Here is an 18152-nt window from a genome sequence, read left to right on the forward strand (position 1 = left end):
TCGACAAAAAAGATGAAATACGGGCTTACATCAAAGCTCGCTCAAAACTGGGTTGCTCTTTGAAGCAGTTGATGACTGAACTCTCTACTGCTTATGGGCCTTCTTGTGTGTCTTATGACACAGTTAGGCGATGGAAAAAGAAATTTGAGTCTGGTGTAGAGTGCATCAAAAATGCACCAAAATCAGGTAGGCCAAAATCTGCATCTCGTAAAAAAATTGTTTCCAAAATAAAGGATATCATTGTAGGAGATGCCAGATTTACAGTTCGTGATATTGCACGAAAGGTAGGCATATCACTATCAACGGTTCACTTTATTTTGAAGAAGCATTTGAAAGTCAAAAAGATTTCTGCTAGATGGGTGCCACATTTGTTGACTGATGAGCAAAAGAGGCAACGGGTTAATGTGGCCAAAAATCTGCTTCAAATATTTCCAAAATATGACAAAAAACAGTTTGCCAATATCACAGGTGATGAAACTTGGGTCCATTATTTTGAACCCGTCAGAAAAGTTAGCAACAAAATCTGGGCCACTTAACACAACACAAACGCCCAACAATTGCCAAACGGTCTTTGAGTGCAAAGAAGGTTTTCTATGCAATTTTCTTCTCTGGTGAAGGAATCGCAATTAAAGTGCGGGTGAAAAAAGGGCAAATTATCACTGGGAAGTACTACAAAGAAGTAGTACTTAAGAAACTGAAAAAGTATTATAAGAAACGATGCCCTGTCACTGGTTTTAAGCATATCTGTGTTCTACATGACAATGCCCCCGCTCATACCTCCGCAATAGTTTCGGCCTTTTTGAAAAAAGAAAAAGTAACTGTTTTGCCTTACCGTATTCTCCAGACCTCGCCCCATGTGATTTTTTTTTGTTCCCGAAATTGAAATCCTTCCTTGCTGGGCGAAATACAAGTCCCAACAGGCACTTGGATATGCCATTCATCAGTACCTTATTACTGTGCCCAAATCAGCATACCGTGACGCCCTCAGGAAGTGGATACATCGGCTGAAACTTTGCATTTCTAGCCACGGGGAGTACTCCGAGGGCATGAAATGAACACTTTTGAGCTAACTTGAAATTTGAAGTCTCCAGATAAAAATAAGCAATACATTTCGAACATCCCTCGTAAGTTACTGACTTAAAAAGCAAACAGTGCAGACCATGATGAGATGGCATGGAGTGCTGGCTCATCTTGGTCTGCACTGGTGGCATCAGAATATTCTGCAGCTGCCAACATTTGTAGGGTTAAGTAAGAAACAATAATATTGGACATTTTAAATGTTTTGTTTTGAAAGCACTCTAGGAGCTGTCTTTGATTGAGTGGTCACAGGATTTGAATTGCATCTTTCACAATTGAGGGTCCAATTGATGCTGGGGACTTCAGATTCTGTTAATATGCAAGGCTAAGCCTTAAATAATACAAGCATTTGAATTCTTTGTTCACAAATAACACTGGATGGTATCCATATGACCTTTTACATTGTTGATGTTACTTAAAAACCAACTAAGACTAAAGTCACAGATTATGGGAATATGGGTTCAAATCCCTCAAGCATGAATTATAACCATTTAAAGAAGATCAACTAGCTTTTAGATGGTCAATGATTCTAACTTTGCCAGAAATTATGCATCCAGAAATTAGTTCCTTGGTTATCCTTCACTACATATCCTGGAATATAGCCATATAAGTTATATCTTTGGATTTTCAACAAAAAAAAGAACCTGGTATTAACTGTCATAGACTGAATGTGTATGCTTGATACAATTTGATTAGATTTTTCAATTTCCGTTATTTTAATGTCTTTGGATTCATAAGAAGACATGCGTTGGCTGCATTTAGCTTTCTTGGCTGGCTCACACAAGCTGTCCGTAGTCCTTGATTGTTTTGAAGTCTTGCAGATTGCATGGCGTAGTACATTGATTTTTTCGTACATTAATTGCACTAAAGCTATTTTCGGTACCAAATTGTCTGTGGTAATTTAAATTAACAAGCAGCTTTACAATTACTTTTCTTTTTGATTTGTTTTCTTTTTTTCTGCAACTTGATCAGTAAATATACATCATTGTGTTACCTTATAAATTCATTTAAGTGAAATTGGCATATTAAGTGTTATGAGAAGAAACATTATAATTTTGCTAAGACCGATGCAAATTTAAGTTCTTTTTAACTATATAGAAAATACTTAATTGGAATTTCACACGCAGTAATGATAATAATAATAATTAAAACTTTATTGAAGGAGGCAATGCTTTTAGGAATGCCAAGTCTTTCCTATGATCTTCTTCATGGTTAAAATTAGAGACTGTCCAAGGGCCATAACTCTAGTTTTATTGAATTACAACCCTTTGTGAACTGTATTTTAATTGAATTATACCAATTTTTTTAACTTAGAAAATTTCTGAATATGGTGATGTTTAGGTGGACATAAAACAGTTTATAAAATTTTCAATACACAAGTCCAATATTATGTTTGTATTGTTTTAAAAATGCATTTCCAATGCCTGGTTTACTTATATAAAAGTTTGTATCATGCAACTTCCTTCTCCTTACAAAAACTTTTCAGGACACTTAACCTTTAACTTTTTGAATTTGTTTCATGGATTTGCCCTACTTTGAATTAAATACGGAACAGTCCATTCAAAGTTGATGGGATTTTAATATTAAAATATGCAAATTAATTGTCACAAACAGTATTGAGCCAAGTCAAACTGCATGGACGTGTAGGCTGGCCTGGCCTTATACTGTTGGCAAAGGAAATCACATTGGTTTCAGCAGGTTAAGGATTAAAGCCTTATTCCAACCAAGTCTATATTCTCGACTTATTCTACTTTAATTTTGAACTGTCTCCTGTTGTTTTTCAAAGTTGGAAGACAGGGAGCAAATGTCTGCCCTTCAAGAACTTATTGTTTGCCCTTCAAGAACTTTAGGGGGGGAGGGGGAATGTCCTATACAATCAAAATATAGTGAAGAAGAAATCAAAAACTTGTTTCACAAGGATAATGGGGGTTAAGTCTATTGATATCTGATCTTCAGAATTGGCAGCATTATAGTTTTGTGCAATTTAATACCCTGGACATCTTTATTGAATTACTGAAATAGATTTTTTACACCATTATTGTCGAACCTTTTAGTGAACAGTAATATTTCAAGGCAATAATATAAAAGTCCCAGATAGTTATGATGTTGTCACTGTTTTCTGTTGATTTTTTTTTTTCACAGACAGGCTTTCCTCGCAAACTTATGTGAAATAGTCTTGCCATGAATTTGGCAAATGTCTCTGGTTGATTTCATTGGTTTTCAATATCAGAATTCTGAAATGCCAGCATTTATTAAATTGATATACCATATATAGACTATAATATAATTTGCCATACATTTGCATGGCTGATCTTTATGCAGGATGACATAAATGTACCTTTTTGATGGCTTTAGTGCACTCATTAATGTTAAATAGGTAAACTTGGTCTGCTGATTCACAGTTTTTGGAACTAAGATTTTTGTAACTTTAAAATATTCTTACGTGGGTATAATGACATTCAGAAATTACTAAAAAGCTATTGCCATAGTTCATATTTTGACCTGACACCATGTGATTAAAAAAATAATTTATAAGTAAGCATTAAAAATTTTGTTCTATTTTTATGTGCATTATGGGAGACTTGTGATATGGTGTAAGGAATTTTAAACTCTATTATAAATGGTCAATATTATAATGATATATCTAATTAAATGTTGTTGCATTTTATTAACCAGGTTTTCCGAAGGAAAAAACTGGTTATTAGATTGAGGTATGTCGGCGGCGGGCGGGCGGATGGGCGGGCGGGCGGGCGGGCGTAAACAATTTCTTCTGTGCGCAACTCCTTCTACATTTCTCAACGGATTTGGACCAAACTTTCACAGAAGCTTTGTCATCAAGTGCCCTGGCGCATATTGTCGGGGTTTTGCGATTGGATAATATTTGACCTAATTATGGCCCTTTGTTTTTTTTCCTTATATAGAATATAGAGTGAACAATTTCTTCTGTGCGCAACTCCTTCTACATTTCTCAACGGATTTTGACCAAACTTTCACAGAAGCTTTGTCATCAAGTGCCCTGGGGCATATTGTCGGGGTTTTGCGATTGGATAATATTTGACCTAATTACGGCCCTTTGTTTTTTTTCCTTATAAAGAATATATAGTGAACAATTTCTTCTGTGCGCAACCCATCCTACATTTCTCCACGGATTTTGACCAAACTTTCACAGAACCTTTGTCACCAAGTGCCCTGGGGCATATTGTCGGGGTTTTGCGATTGGATAATATTTGACCTAATTATTGCCCTTTGTTTTTTTTCCTTATATAGAATATATAGTGAACAATTTCTTCTGTGCTGAACTCCCTCTACAATTCTCAACGGATTTTGTTCAAACTTTCACAGAAGCTTTATCATCATGTGCCCTGGCGCATATTGTCAGGGTTTTGTGATTGGATAATATTTGACCTAATTATGGCCCTTTGTTTTTTTTCCTGATACAGAATATATAGTGAACAATTTCTATCGTGCGCAACTTCTCCTACATTTCTTAACGGATTTTGACCAAACTTTCACAGAAGCTTTGTTATCAAGTGCCCTGGCACATTTTGTCGGGGTTTTGTGATTGGATAATTTTTGACCTAATTATGGCCCTTTGTTTTTTTCCTTATACAGAATATATAGTGAACACTTCTTCAGTGGCAATTCCTCCTACATTATTCATGTTTTACATTGCACATAATTACATTGTTTGTTGCTTGCATTTGTATTTCAAATACAACATATTCATCTACAATGGCGATAATTGAAAACCTGGTTTCATGGCATTGCCATGTTTCTTGTTTACTTTATAAAAGGTTATGTGATTTCCATTGGAACGGGAACTGTGTCACAATTTATTCAACTTATACCAGTTTTAAATGTAACATTTATTGGATAAAAGAAAGAAATGTCACAATTTATTAGCCTTATAATTATAAGGTTGTATGACCTTTATTGGAAAGGGAAATTTGTCACAATTTATTCACTTTATTTAAGGTTGTGTGACATTTATTGGAAAGGGAAATAAAGTCACAATTTATTCACCTTTTAAAAGGTTATGTGATTCTTATGGGAAAGATATTGTCACAATTTATTAACCTTATATAAGGTTGTGTGACCTTTATTGCAGAGGGAAATAAAGTCACAATTTATTCACCTTTAAAAAGGATATGTGATTCTTATGGGAAAGATATTGTCACAATTTATTCACCTTATATAAGGTTGTGTGACATTTATTTGAAAGGAAGATTATGTCACAATTTATTCTACTTATAAATAGGTATATGATCTTTACTTTTAAGGGATTTATCACAGTTTTTTAACTATATTAAAGGTTATGTGACCTTTACCGGAAAGGAAAATGTCACAATTTATCTACCAGTATATTATAAAAGGTTATGAATTTTAGGATTTGTTGACTCTTAAAACCTTAACTTTTAGATTTAAAACTTATAATTTCGATCATCTGCATTGATTGCTATTCAGTCACAACATATGAGCTTGAAATTTACCCAAAAAATGAAGAATGGTTTGGTCTAGACTAAAAGATGGGCAAGTCCATTTAAGATATAAGGTTAGAATATTTACTGCCAGTATAAAAATTTTAACTTACAACATGAATTAAGCATACAAATCTATAATTTTCATTTTAAAGCACTGTGCAACAAAATCGGTGTTTTGTGTTTTAATTGCAGAATTTCTTGGCATCATTTGTTAGAATAAGATTAAGTTGAATAATTAATGATATTTATGGTGATGTAACAGCGTTATAAAATCTTCCAATCATCTCATGTGATTCCAATTTAATTTCAATTCTAATCAAAACTTGTCATCTGTCGAAAACAATCATTTGAATTTGTGATGATTTTGTGCATCATGACAATTTTCTATGCATTTCCAGCAATATTTTGATTAAGGGGTTTAATGGCAATACGTTATTGTTGTTTTGTATAAAAGTCAAGTTTTGCTGAATACAATTGAGTTCTAGAAAAGTATATATTCTGGTTAAAATTAACAACTCTTTGGGAGTTTTCATGTTATAAAATAAAGACTTCCACATTTTAAAATTTGTATCTGCAATTGTAGACTTTCAGTGGATTTTTTCATGTGGGGGATTGTAACTATCCAGCTAGTTTACAGAATAGCGATGCCACATGGTGGCTCTAGTCAGGTGCCAAGTTATGCTTGAAATAATACACGGATAAATAAAAAAAGAAGGCAAAGAGCTTTAAGAATGGAGGGTGCAGCACTAGTGATCTAGCAGTCCTGCATAAAATGATCACAGTTCTTTAGTTTACCTTATAATGATAGACCTATTAAATATAAAAGACTAAAATGTGTAAGTGCGTCATAAACCAACCAACCATAAAAGACTTTAAGCTTAAAAAGGCGAAAAAGCTGATATATATTTGGTGTATAACTTTGTTTAGTGATCTTATAGTGATATAAAGCATGCATGGCCAATTGGCAGAAAGTCCTTAAGAACTTTTCCTCTTCTCTTCTATTTGACCATGTGTGTGATAAAAAAAATAATGGCAAAAAAACACCTGACCCTTTATTACTTTAAAATGATGTTTCACTGACATTTAAGGCATTTATAAAAGAATTAGGTCCTTCATAAAAGAACTGGTTTAATTGTCATTTATATTTACTATAAAAGTAACTTATAATAAAGCTGATGTGATGACATTATATTCTGAAAGGTGTTTATATTTCATGAAGTTAAAATCTCGTCATTGCATCATAGGGCAGGTTTGTCAGTAATATATATACCGGTATGTCTAATTAATTTTTCCATTTCGATGCAGATACAGTTACAGATAAGTCTGCTTCTTTATATGTACATGTGCAGAAAAGTGTTGTGGTGAAGGTACAGTTAACCTCGGTGTTATCCATCTATTACCTGAGGTAACATTAGCAATCTCGCAACTCAGGAGTTCAGTCTTAGGAACATAGGTGTTAGATTTCCATTACGTTGCAATCAGCAAAAGAGTTTTTCATTTCTCATGTGTCAATAAAACAATTGAAAATGATAGACTAGCAAACCTTTAAAGTATAAATAAATTTTCCCCTCTTTCAGCGAACTCTTCAGTGGACAAATGTTGCATGGTTTACAAACCTTTAGCGTAGCTTTATGCCCACACCTACAGATTGGTACTTTTCTCATATTTGGGAGTCCTGGTCTCTTGGTAAAAGCCATGGGTAATAAAGGCTCTATGAACCAACTACATTATATTTTAAAAGGATGAAGTTCTGTTGCTAGCTAATTAAATGTCAATTAGATCAAGGTCAAAAACAAATTTTTAGTGATAGCAGTCAACTGACTATGCCAGTAAATTGCAATTTTGCAAGCTTTCATTTCCCAGCACTTTTGCAAGCTATTCTGTCCTTGCACTTTTGCAAGCTATCATTTCCCTCCTCTCTGCAAGTTAATAACTTTCCACCCTCCCTGCAAGCTGACATTTTTCTCCACTTAAGCAGGCAATCATTTCACTCCAGTTTGTAAGCTACTATTTCAATCCACTTTGCCAGCTTTCATTTCACTCCATTCCACTTTGCAAGCTATTGTTTCACTCCACTTTCAAGCTTTCATTTCACTCTGCTTTGCAAGTTTAGTTCAGTTATTCAGTTATCATTTGACTCCACTCTGCAAGCATTTATTATTTCCATCCACTCTGCTAGCAATTATTTCCCTCCACTTTGCAAGCAAGTATTTCCCTCCACTTTGCAAGCAGTTATTGCTATCAAATTTGCAAGATTTCATTTACCTGCACTAGTCAATTTCACTACACTCCACTTTGCAAGCAATAATTTCCCACCACCTTGCAATAAATTATTTCTCTCAACTTTGCAAACCATTATGTCTCTCCATTTTGCAAGCTATCATTTGCCTCCCTTATTCAAGCTACTCTGTAAGCTTTTATTTCTCTACACATTGCAAACCATTTGACTCTTTCCACTTTGCAAACATTTCCCTTCACTTTGCAAACTATCATTTGACTCATTCCAGGCTTTGCAAGCTGGAATTTCTCAACACATTTGGCTCGATCCACTTTGCAAGCTTTCATTTCTCTACACATTGTAAACTATCATTTGGCTCGATCCACTTTGCAAGCTATCATTTCTCTATACATTGCAAACAATCATTTGACTGGATCCAGGCTTTGCAAGCGATCATTTCTCCACACATTGCATAATTACTATCATTTGACTCGATCCAGGCTTTGCAAACTGTAATTACTCTACACAGTTGACTTGATCCACATTGAAAGCTATCATTTCTATTTATAATTATGTCAAACTTTTCACTTTGCATGCTATCATTTCTATATATATCTAGCAAGCAATTATTTGACTCTATCCACTTTGTAAGCTATCATATCTCTATACCTAGCAAACAATCATTTGACTCGATCCACTTTACAAGCTATCAATGAATGAAATAATAAAATCTTAAGAAATTTCCTGTAAAACCTTCTCTCCAGAGCATTCTCTTTTGAGCAAATTACCTTTGGAATTTATTGGTCATTAGTGTCTTCCATGTGAATTAAAGCCTTCCTGTGAAAGCATAAATTTCTAGATTTCAGCGTAAATAGCATGCAAAGCCTCCAAAGAAATGTAACAATAAATGCCGTATTCCAATGTTTGGCAAGCTGCCAAAGATTCCTCTGTTTTAGAATTGAAAAAAATAAATGTCATGTCGATTTCATTGTAAATTAAAATGTATTGAAACGTGATGTAAAATTAGAGCAATCGATGCCAAGAAAAGTGGTATAATTATGTAAGTAAATGCGCTTTCTTTTCTTGCAATTATCAATAATTGCATAGAGTTACAATTGCTCAGGAAGTCTGTTATAGATTACCAATTTAACTCTAACCACGCTAAATATCTGAAATGGACTCATCCATCTTTCAGTATGGACTTAACCATTCATCATTTTAGAGAATATTTCAAAATATGTCTTAACTGAATAGCGAACACGGATGTGATGTCTAGATTAGTCGCATGGGTAAAAATCAGTTGCCATCTGAGTTAGGCTAAGGGTTAACAACTTATTTTAATCTTTTCTACTAATTTGGAATAATAAAACATTTACAGTTTTGAATGCAACCTACATTTTAAGAATTATCTCCCCTTCTTTAAGTTAGATTTCTTCAATATTTTAGTATTTTCTTTATAACTTAATTTTAAGGTTTTTCTTCAACATTCAAACCTCATTTGACGTCAGAATTATAATAAAATCTTTGTTAACTATGTCTTCTCAACTTCCATAAGAAGTTGCTGTCCATTGCTATCTATATCATATAAAGCATTAGGTCATTACTCTGGCAACTATAATTCAAGTTATCTTGAGTTATCTCCCTTTTAAACATAGATTTTCATGTAAAAATTGTTAAAAATTATTGTAATATATATTTTTCATTACTTTCGGGATTTTCTTGAAACTTTAGATAGAATGATGTTCTGTGTAACTATTCCATGTAAAAATGTAGATAACTTCGGCACAGATGTTTCAAAATTCTTCGTAATGTTTTATTATTGATTTCAATTATATGCATGTTTTAATTGTAATATGCGGTATTTTGTGCATACTTGTATGTGTATTTTCCCCTTACATTGTAATGTATATACATTTTGAGGAAAATTTTCTTGTCTTGGTCAAACCTTTTACTATCATGTACATTTATTAACCCTAATCATGCTGAATTTTTGTTATGGATTTTCCCTGCTTTGACTTTGCAATAGTCAAAATATTATGGATTTCCATATCAAAATATTAAAGGGACTCCACTGAGGTTTTTTTTTTAGATGACCAGACCAGGTTAACAAACTATTTGATGTAGGTCTAGACCAAAAGCTTGTATATATCAGATCATTTGCTCACTCCGTTTTCCCCAAATATTTTATTCTAGTTGTGAAAAATGACCCAAAATTAAAAATGTTGTGATGCTTTTCACTCAAACAGGCTTAGATTAGCACAAATATACAATTTTAAATTCATTTCTGATTATATTTCTTAATTATCTTTTGCATATATTGCTGTTTTAAGTGTCCCAGCTGATCTTTGTAAGAAATTCAAATTTTAACCTTAGTGGAGTCCCTTTAAAACCAAGCAACCAGTCAGGTTATATAGCAGAACAGTCAGCCTGGCTCAGTAACATACTGGTTGCAGAGGCTATATCTGTTTCTGTTCCAGCCGGCAAAGGGTTGAAAAAGTCACATGTGCAGTGTCATGTGACAGTGTTGTTATAATGATTGTTGTTATTTGCATGTCTGAGAGTACAGTAATTATCTAAGTGAATTCAGGAGTGGATTTTTACTTTATGATTCACAGATTGATCTTTCTATTTTCAGCCATATTTAGAAGAAATAAAGAATTCATTACGAGGCCGAATATTTGAGAAAAGTTTACAGAGGTAAGATGCTGCAGTGAGCGTTGTTTTAGTGTGGTTGAGATAGGGGATAGAAAATCTCAGAATCTGTGCAAATCTAGGAAGGGAAAAAGAAAGTCCTGCCAAATAAGAACTAGATATGATTATCTATATAGCATCATCTTATGGCCTTTATGTCAAGATTGTTCATATAATGTTCCAAATTGCTGTAAAAGTAGGAAATGGGAGGGAGTTCTCTTTCACATACTCCACTTTCTGCGTTTAATTCCTGGTTAAATTCCGGGGTCAAGATTGTCCGTGCACCAAGGGATATAATTTGCACAGACCACCAGACAATGCTATTACCGGTATGTCAATTATCATAACTAAGGGTCAAGGAGATTGTCAATAATAGTTTAAGATTTATTTTTTACTGGACAATCTTGACCAGGAATTAAACGCAGACAAACTTTTCAAAGGAGTACATTTTTACACTTGTGTGTTAAAGTAAAGTCTTTGAAAATTCTCTTACCTAAATAGAAATAACTTTAATATATAATTATGGCTTTGACATTTGACATGTTAGATGATTCCTTCCTATTTGATTTTTCAAATTCCCAATATTTGGGCAAAAAGAAAAATATTGAATAAAGGTTATGTTCCTATTCTTAGTGTAATACCAATGAGTTGTAAGTTTAAATTCAATCAATTTATATGCATATGTGTTCCTGCCTTGTTTGCTGAAAGAAGGGAGATATTGATATGTTGTCCATGGGTCTGTCTAGATCTGTCCCTCTGTCAAGATCCATATCTTGGAATCTGTATGTCCAGTTTTCTTCAAACTTGACAGGAACGTATTTATAAATAGGGAGATAAGTCTCATGAAATGTCATTTAAATCTTCCCATGGGTATTTGAGATAAGTCCAAATATAAGGAAAATTTCCATTTTTGAGCCATACTTGTATTTAACAATTTGTCGGTTAGATTGTAACAAAACTTAGCAACTGCTTTCGTGGAATATTATTTGCCCTCCCTTATTGATTTTTACTTTAATATGTTATGCACATTAAAAAAATAAAACACTATTTTTATGGAGAAAAAATACGGCATTGATTCTGCGATTTTCTCCTAATGAACTCACAAGCTTCCAAAACTCTCCCAGACAATTTTCTCGGAGACTTACATCAACTTGCTTGTCATGCTATGCAAGAGAAGAAATTCGCCGATGAGGCGTTCAATTTTTATTCATTTACATGGCAGGTAGTTAATATTCTTGCATTGTCATTGTCTGAGATAATAATGATTAATCAAGGTGATTTAGAGGCTTGATGATAGGGTTTTATTTATACATGATCTACAAGTAAAGCTCTTGCACGATATTGATTTACAATCAAAACACTGACAGGACTGCGCCACTGAAGGTTTCAGCAATTTGTTATTTCTCCCAGAAGGAAATCTTAAAGACATTTTGCTAACTCAATTTATATATATTGATAGATGACAATATGAATTTCTGGGATATATTTTCTTTTAGCTCACCAAAGGTCAAAGTGCACTAAACTGAGCATTTGTCATCACATAAAGGCAACATGAGCATGCTCTAATTTAAAAACAACTCGTTAAGAAAATGTTATTTAAAATTTCTTCTTAGAAACTTGAAGGCCTTAATGAGTTGAGATAACTTGTGTAAAAGTGATGTTAACTAATTTCTACTGGTACTTTACACCAAATTCAGCACAGGTGTTACTTAGTTATATATTTAGACTTACATAGAGAAAAAAACAGTAAAAAACTGAAACCCCATAGTTATAAAAGAAAATATGTGAATAATGATGTATAATATGCTCAGTCGGCCATGATCAAATCTGTTAAAATCAAGCCTAATGAGTCAAATTTTGTTCGGCCCAATGATGTCACTTGGTTTGTTGAAAATGGCTCACATTCAGGTTTCTTACGTTTTTTTAGGAGTACCTGCTCTTTTTGGAATTGTATTCTTGTATTACAAATGTAAGGGATTAAGGCCCTTATTTTACAGAATTGAAGCCATCATAATTTATCATGACAAAAATAAATGTTGGTTAAGTCGACATGGGATGTAAATAATCTATCTACAGTTGTGCCCCAAAATGTGTACTGTTTATAGCCCTGGAGTATCGAGGAAAAGATTGAAAATTCAGAAGTAAGGTACTTGAAAATTGTATAATTGGCATAAAATGCTTTTGGATTTGACGTTTCCTTCGGATAGACACGATGGTTGTGACAAGGCAATTTTCACACAGTTGATTGAATTGGATTCAATCAAATTTAAGGAATCAGTGACAGTTGAACTTAAGTTGCTTGCATCGATATAGCTCCATATAGGCGAACAAAGATTCAAAATATCACATTTTTAGGAAAATATACCAAGAAATATATAAATATTTACAATCCATTTAATGATTTGTTGGTTGTATGCAAGATTAAGACTAAATGTATTGTTTTATCACCATATTTATATCTCATTACTAATGGATTAAGCTCAAGTTACTTTGTTTGTTCACTTAACAACATTTTCTCTAATTAAAATGCTTTTCTTGTTACAAGAGAATATAAGTTTGAATTTATGAATATTTGTATCAAAGTTAACGAGAGCTATTGTCTTGACCTACTCTGTGGTGTTTGATTGGTTAGTTTTTGTTTATGATCATTGGGAGGAGTAATAACATAAAAATACAACCGTCCATTTAAGCAAAGTGCATTGACCTAGGCTCTTTAAAATTTGTATGTAGATGCACCTTGATGAATTCTACTGACCACATCCATTTTCAATTCAAAAGGTCAAACATCAAGGTCACAGGGACATGTAAAAATAAAACATTAAACTGGCCATATTATCTCAAGGGTTTGACCAAGGAACTTAAAAGATATCAAGTACCTGGTATATGAACCTTGATGCTCTACCTGCCAAACCCATTTTCCAAATGAAAGGTCAAGGTCACTTAGACCTGTTATAGCAAAACCTAAAACTGGCCATTAAATTTAAAGTGCACTTACTTGGTAAAGTCTAAAATTACTGTATGTAATTGCACCATAATGAATTCTACATACCCTACTCATTTCAGGTCAAAAGGTCAAGGTCACTGACCTGTTATAACAAAACATTAACCTGGCCATTAAAGCCTAGTGCATTGACCTAGAAAATTTGTATGTATATGTTCCTTGATGAGTTCTACCTACCATACTCATGCTAGGTCAAAAGGTCAAGGTCAGATGATCTTTGTTAACTTTTTGGATAAGCTTTTTGTTACATGGTCAATAATCTCAATTATTAACTTAAAATTTGTTATGAGGATGTATTTTGATAGTTATATATACTGCCTGCCATACCCTTATTTGGAATCCAAAGGTCAAGGTCTATGGCCTTTACTTAAAATTATCTCTTTATTTATGAGACATGTAGTTTACTATCTATCACAGAGAAAAGTGGAGCGAGACACTCCCTTGATAGCTCTTGTTCTTTTGGTTAGCTATACTAATTTAAAGCCATGACACTCATTTCTGTTTCAACCTATCTGTACTGAGAATCTAACACAGATAAATTTATGATGATTAGTGGTTTTTTATGGTCTCAGATGGTGTTTAAAAAACACCGTTGTTCAGTTTATTTCCTTGCAAATTGTTCACAATCTTAATTTTATACAGAGAGACGTTCAGATCTTTCGAAAAAGTCTCTTGTGCTCCTTAGGGTATTTAACATTCACTGGCAAGCCAGTTGTAACTGAATTACCAGCCAGGTCCCAGCTATCTAGAATATATAATGGCAAGACATATATTTCCTCTAAGCAATTTGTTGTTCCAAGATAAATCTATCCTGCTCTGTGGACATGGCATTGATTTTCCCATCCATATATATTAATACACTACACAAAGGGAATTATTGTGGACAGGTTTTTTGGAATTCTACTGATAACCAACCTCAAATAAAGTGGTGATTAGTTCAATTAACAGGGGTATTCAAGTAATTTATTGGTGTGTTGATATAATGCACTTGCCATTGTATAATAAATGCATTTGCCATTTTATAATGCACTTCTCATTATATAATGCATTTGCCATTATATAATGCACTTGCCATTATACAATGCATTTGCCATTATATAATGCACTTGCCATTATATAATGCATTTGCCATTATATAATGCACTTATCTTTAAAATGGCATTTAACAAATCTTTTGAAACACATCTTTACGAAAGACATTCAAAAAGTTGCACTGTGCACAATTTACTTTTAGTACTAGAATGAGTTACTCTGAGGTACATTCCTAAAGTGGTAAGCCATTATGGCTTATCAGGCCTGTCATGTCACTTTCATGTGTTCTAATGTGAAAAATCAAGTTGGTGTTTAAGTATAAGAACAATGCAAAGCTTTCCAGACAAGTGTAAATAGAAAGACATTATCTTGCTTACAGTTATTGGTCGACCTGTCAACCAGTTAGCTGTAATTAAATAATTACCTAGTCTGGATCAGCAAGATGGACTGACGGGGGAAATAATTTGGTGCTCTGTTCGCCAAATTATATTTTTAGTGCATGAGAGTTTCGACTTGCTGTCAAGTACACTCGTATATGATGGTAAAAAATGCTTTGAAGCAAATCCATTATATTGAAAAAGAAACTATTCTTAGGTATTGCTGCACCATAATTAAGCTTTCAATCATGGGTGAGCAGATATCATCAGCCAGTTAGGCTTAGGGTCTGCTAAAAATAGAACTACCCAAAAACAACCTCATAATGAAAAATATGTGAATGTCATAAAAATGTCAGAAGCTTTCCTAGATAGTACTATTCTCTGAATTTTGCAAAAGTTTAGGGGCCACCAAAGCTTAAAAATACATTATATGCACCATTGCACCACAAATTATCTCGCTTGAACCTTACTTATGATACAATCCTGGGGACCTTTAAGAGACTTCAAGAGGTAAAACTAGAAGAAAAATCTAGCTTAAAACACCTCCTCTAAGTATGAACCAATTTAATTTTATTTTAGAAAGCCTATGATGTATAATAGTCATCTTGACCATCAAAATTGAATGAAAATCTGGAATATGGGTAATGGCCCTTTGAAGCAATGAAAATAATGAACTTGACCTCTAAGGTGTCATCCAAATTGGCCCCATGACAAAAGTTTTATCTGTACAGAAAATACGGCAATAACTTGCATCACATACAAAATATTGGAAACTGAGTTTTTTTGTCATATAATTATGTTTGTCTGTTTTTTGAAGGAGACAAATTGAAGTATGACCTTGACCTGTAAGGTCAAATTTAAAAAAATGCATAATTATAGCTTTATGAGTAGTGTTACCTCATGAATGGATACATTATTTACTTTTGGATAAATTTTTTGTTTCTTTTTTTTGAAATGTGACCTTGCCCCTAACTGACCTTGACTTTTTAAGGTCAAATGTCCATAATGATTAAAATTGACCTAAATTTATATAGAAATATTGAACTATTGGCACTGATAAAGTATTAATGATAATTACAAACATGTCCTGTTTCACTTATGTTGAAGTTCTTATGATTTCTGTTCTATTTTCAGTGACAAGTACACAAGATTTTGTCAATGGAAAAATTTAGAATTGAATATTCAGGTAAGTAATAATTAACCAAGATTTTAAATCTTCTCATATGATTTAAATGGTTCCAGTCATTGATTGTAAGACCAAGATCTGTAGCTTAAAAGGTCGCAAGAGGTCAAATGAGATTTATAGGTCTTGTGGTTGTCAGTCCGTATTGAACTTTGAAATAAGTTTGCAGAAAATTAATGTAAGCAATCATTAGAAAGTTAATGCACGCAAGACAAAGTCCGTTATCTCCTAAGTCAAGGCCACACATTTTAATTCTTTGATGAGTTTTATATTACTTTGCAGGAATATTATCCATTCTTCTTATTTAAAGGGCAAGATAATATTTCTAGGTAAAAATTTTTGTCTGTTTAGCTCTTTTGATCTCTAAGGTTTTGTTTATCCATGAGTTGGTGTCCAATTGTCTGATAGCGTATAATTTGTAACCTTAGTGCAATAATGGGTTAAAACATTTTAAATTTACTAGGAGTTAACAAGTAATTGCACTAAGGTTACTATATAGGTCATCATTATCCAATCTTTAAAAAAAAACAGCATCTCCATAGATTTTAACCAAGCTTGATAAGAATGGTTCTTAAATGGTCCTGTACAAATGTTATATAAATGATTGTGGACTGATAAACTTATCATTCAATGAAGCTTGAAATAGATATCTGAAATAAAAGTTAAAGAAAAAATCTTACTGACAAAAGTCACTATCCAGGGCTTAGATATTAAGTATCTTTGTATGTAGCATTGCAAAAATATCTGTAAAAAAGTGATCCTTCAGAAGCATTAAAAACAGCAAAATGCAAAATTACATGAAAATTGCAGACTCGGTTTGATTATGTACATGAGGGATAATGAAAACGTGCAACGTCAAAGTCCATCACTTTACCATTGTTCTATTTGTATGTTACAGTTGACAATGAATGACTTCAGTGTTCATAGAATTATTGGTAGAGGAGGTTTTGGTGAGGTGTATGGCTGCAGGAAGGCAGACACTGGTAAAATGTAAGTATGGGATCAAAAGAGAGGTACTAAACCCTGTATCAACAAGTTTCGTCATCAATGCCGTAACAAAAGTTTGTAAAGCTATTTTTGGGTTGTCTAAAATTGGCCAAATGTATGTTTGTATTGTAATGATAATTATAGGAAAATAATTATGCAAATATTTATGAAAAAATGAGATTTTCACAATTTTATGAAAATAAGTTTGATGTAGACTTGGACCACAAAATTGTGTGCAAAATTTCAGACAATTCCCTCTCTCCGTTTTTTTTCCAGAATACATTTTTTATTGTGCGAAATGACCTAAAAATGTCAAATGCTGTTCTAAAAATGTCAAACATTTTTATCTCAAATTTGGCTAAGAATTGAATAAAATATTAGAGCATTTTAGATGTTTTACAATTGAAGAAAGTAAGGCTGAAGGTCCAGTTATGTTTTGCAAATGTAGCAAAATGTTAACAAAGTAATATTTTGATCTCCATACAAAATTCTAATTCACTTATCATCATATCAATCGCCAAGAGAACAAAATTAGAGAAAAAAAGATTCATGCATATGGCAAACCAGAACTTTTTTGGAAACTATAATAAGATACAAAAAATAAAAAGTTTCTAAGAAATAAAACTGATAGCTTTTTTTAAATTATTGGGCCTTTTAAGGGACGACCCTGAGTTTAATTTTGACTTGATAAACTGGGAATTTCTTGCGATTTGAGTGAACATTTGATGTAGGCCGGGACCACAAAATAGTGTGCAAAATTTCAGACAATTCCCTAAGTTTGTTTTATTTCCTGAATACTTTTTTTTATTGTGCAAAATGACCTAAAAATGTCAAACGCTGTTCTAAAAATGTCAAATGCTTTTTACTTGTATTTGGCTAAGAATTGAATAAAATATTAATTTTCAATTTAATTTTGTATTTATTTCTTTGTTGAGGCTCACAGGGAAGACTGGGCTTGCCCAACCGTGTTGCCTCATTAAATAAAGTTGTTACTTGCTTGTGTATCTTTGAATATTTTTCCATTTTAACTGTCTCGTTGATTTTGGTAACAATAAAAAAGTAATGTTTTTAGGCTTTTGAACATGAGTAGTTTCTTTAAAGTCAA

At 33.0% G+C, this 18152-nt stretch overlaps 1 protein-coding gene across 3 annotated transcripts in view; it reads left to right on the forward strand.

Annotated features, from left to right (window-relative positions):
- The window catches only part of LOC132757839 (beta-adrenergic receptor kinase 2-like), a 103253-nt gene that overhangs the window by 46374 nt on the left and 38727 nt on the right, over positions 1–18152 (forward strand). For all 3 annotated transcript variants that reach the window (XM_060749284.1, XM_060749283.1, XM_060749282.1), the window contains exons 6-8: positions 10412–10473; positions 16012–16063; positions 16959–17050. In XM_060749284.1, the coding sequence (XP_060605267.1) occupies positions 10412–10473; positions 16012–16063; positions 16959–17050 (206 nt within the window). The remainder of the gene's footprint in view (positions 1–10411; positions 10474–16011; positions 16064–16958; positions 17051–18152) is intronic.

The sequence above is a fragment of the Ruditapes philippinarum genome, unplaced genomic scaffold (genome assembly GCF_026571515.1).
Source record: "Ruditapes philippinarum isolate M1 unplaced genomic scaffold, ASM2657151v2 ctg64_1_1_1_1, whole genome shotgun sequence".
NCBI lineage: Eukaryota > Metazoa > Mollusca > Bivalvia > Venerida > Veneridae > Ruditapes > Ruditapes philippinarum.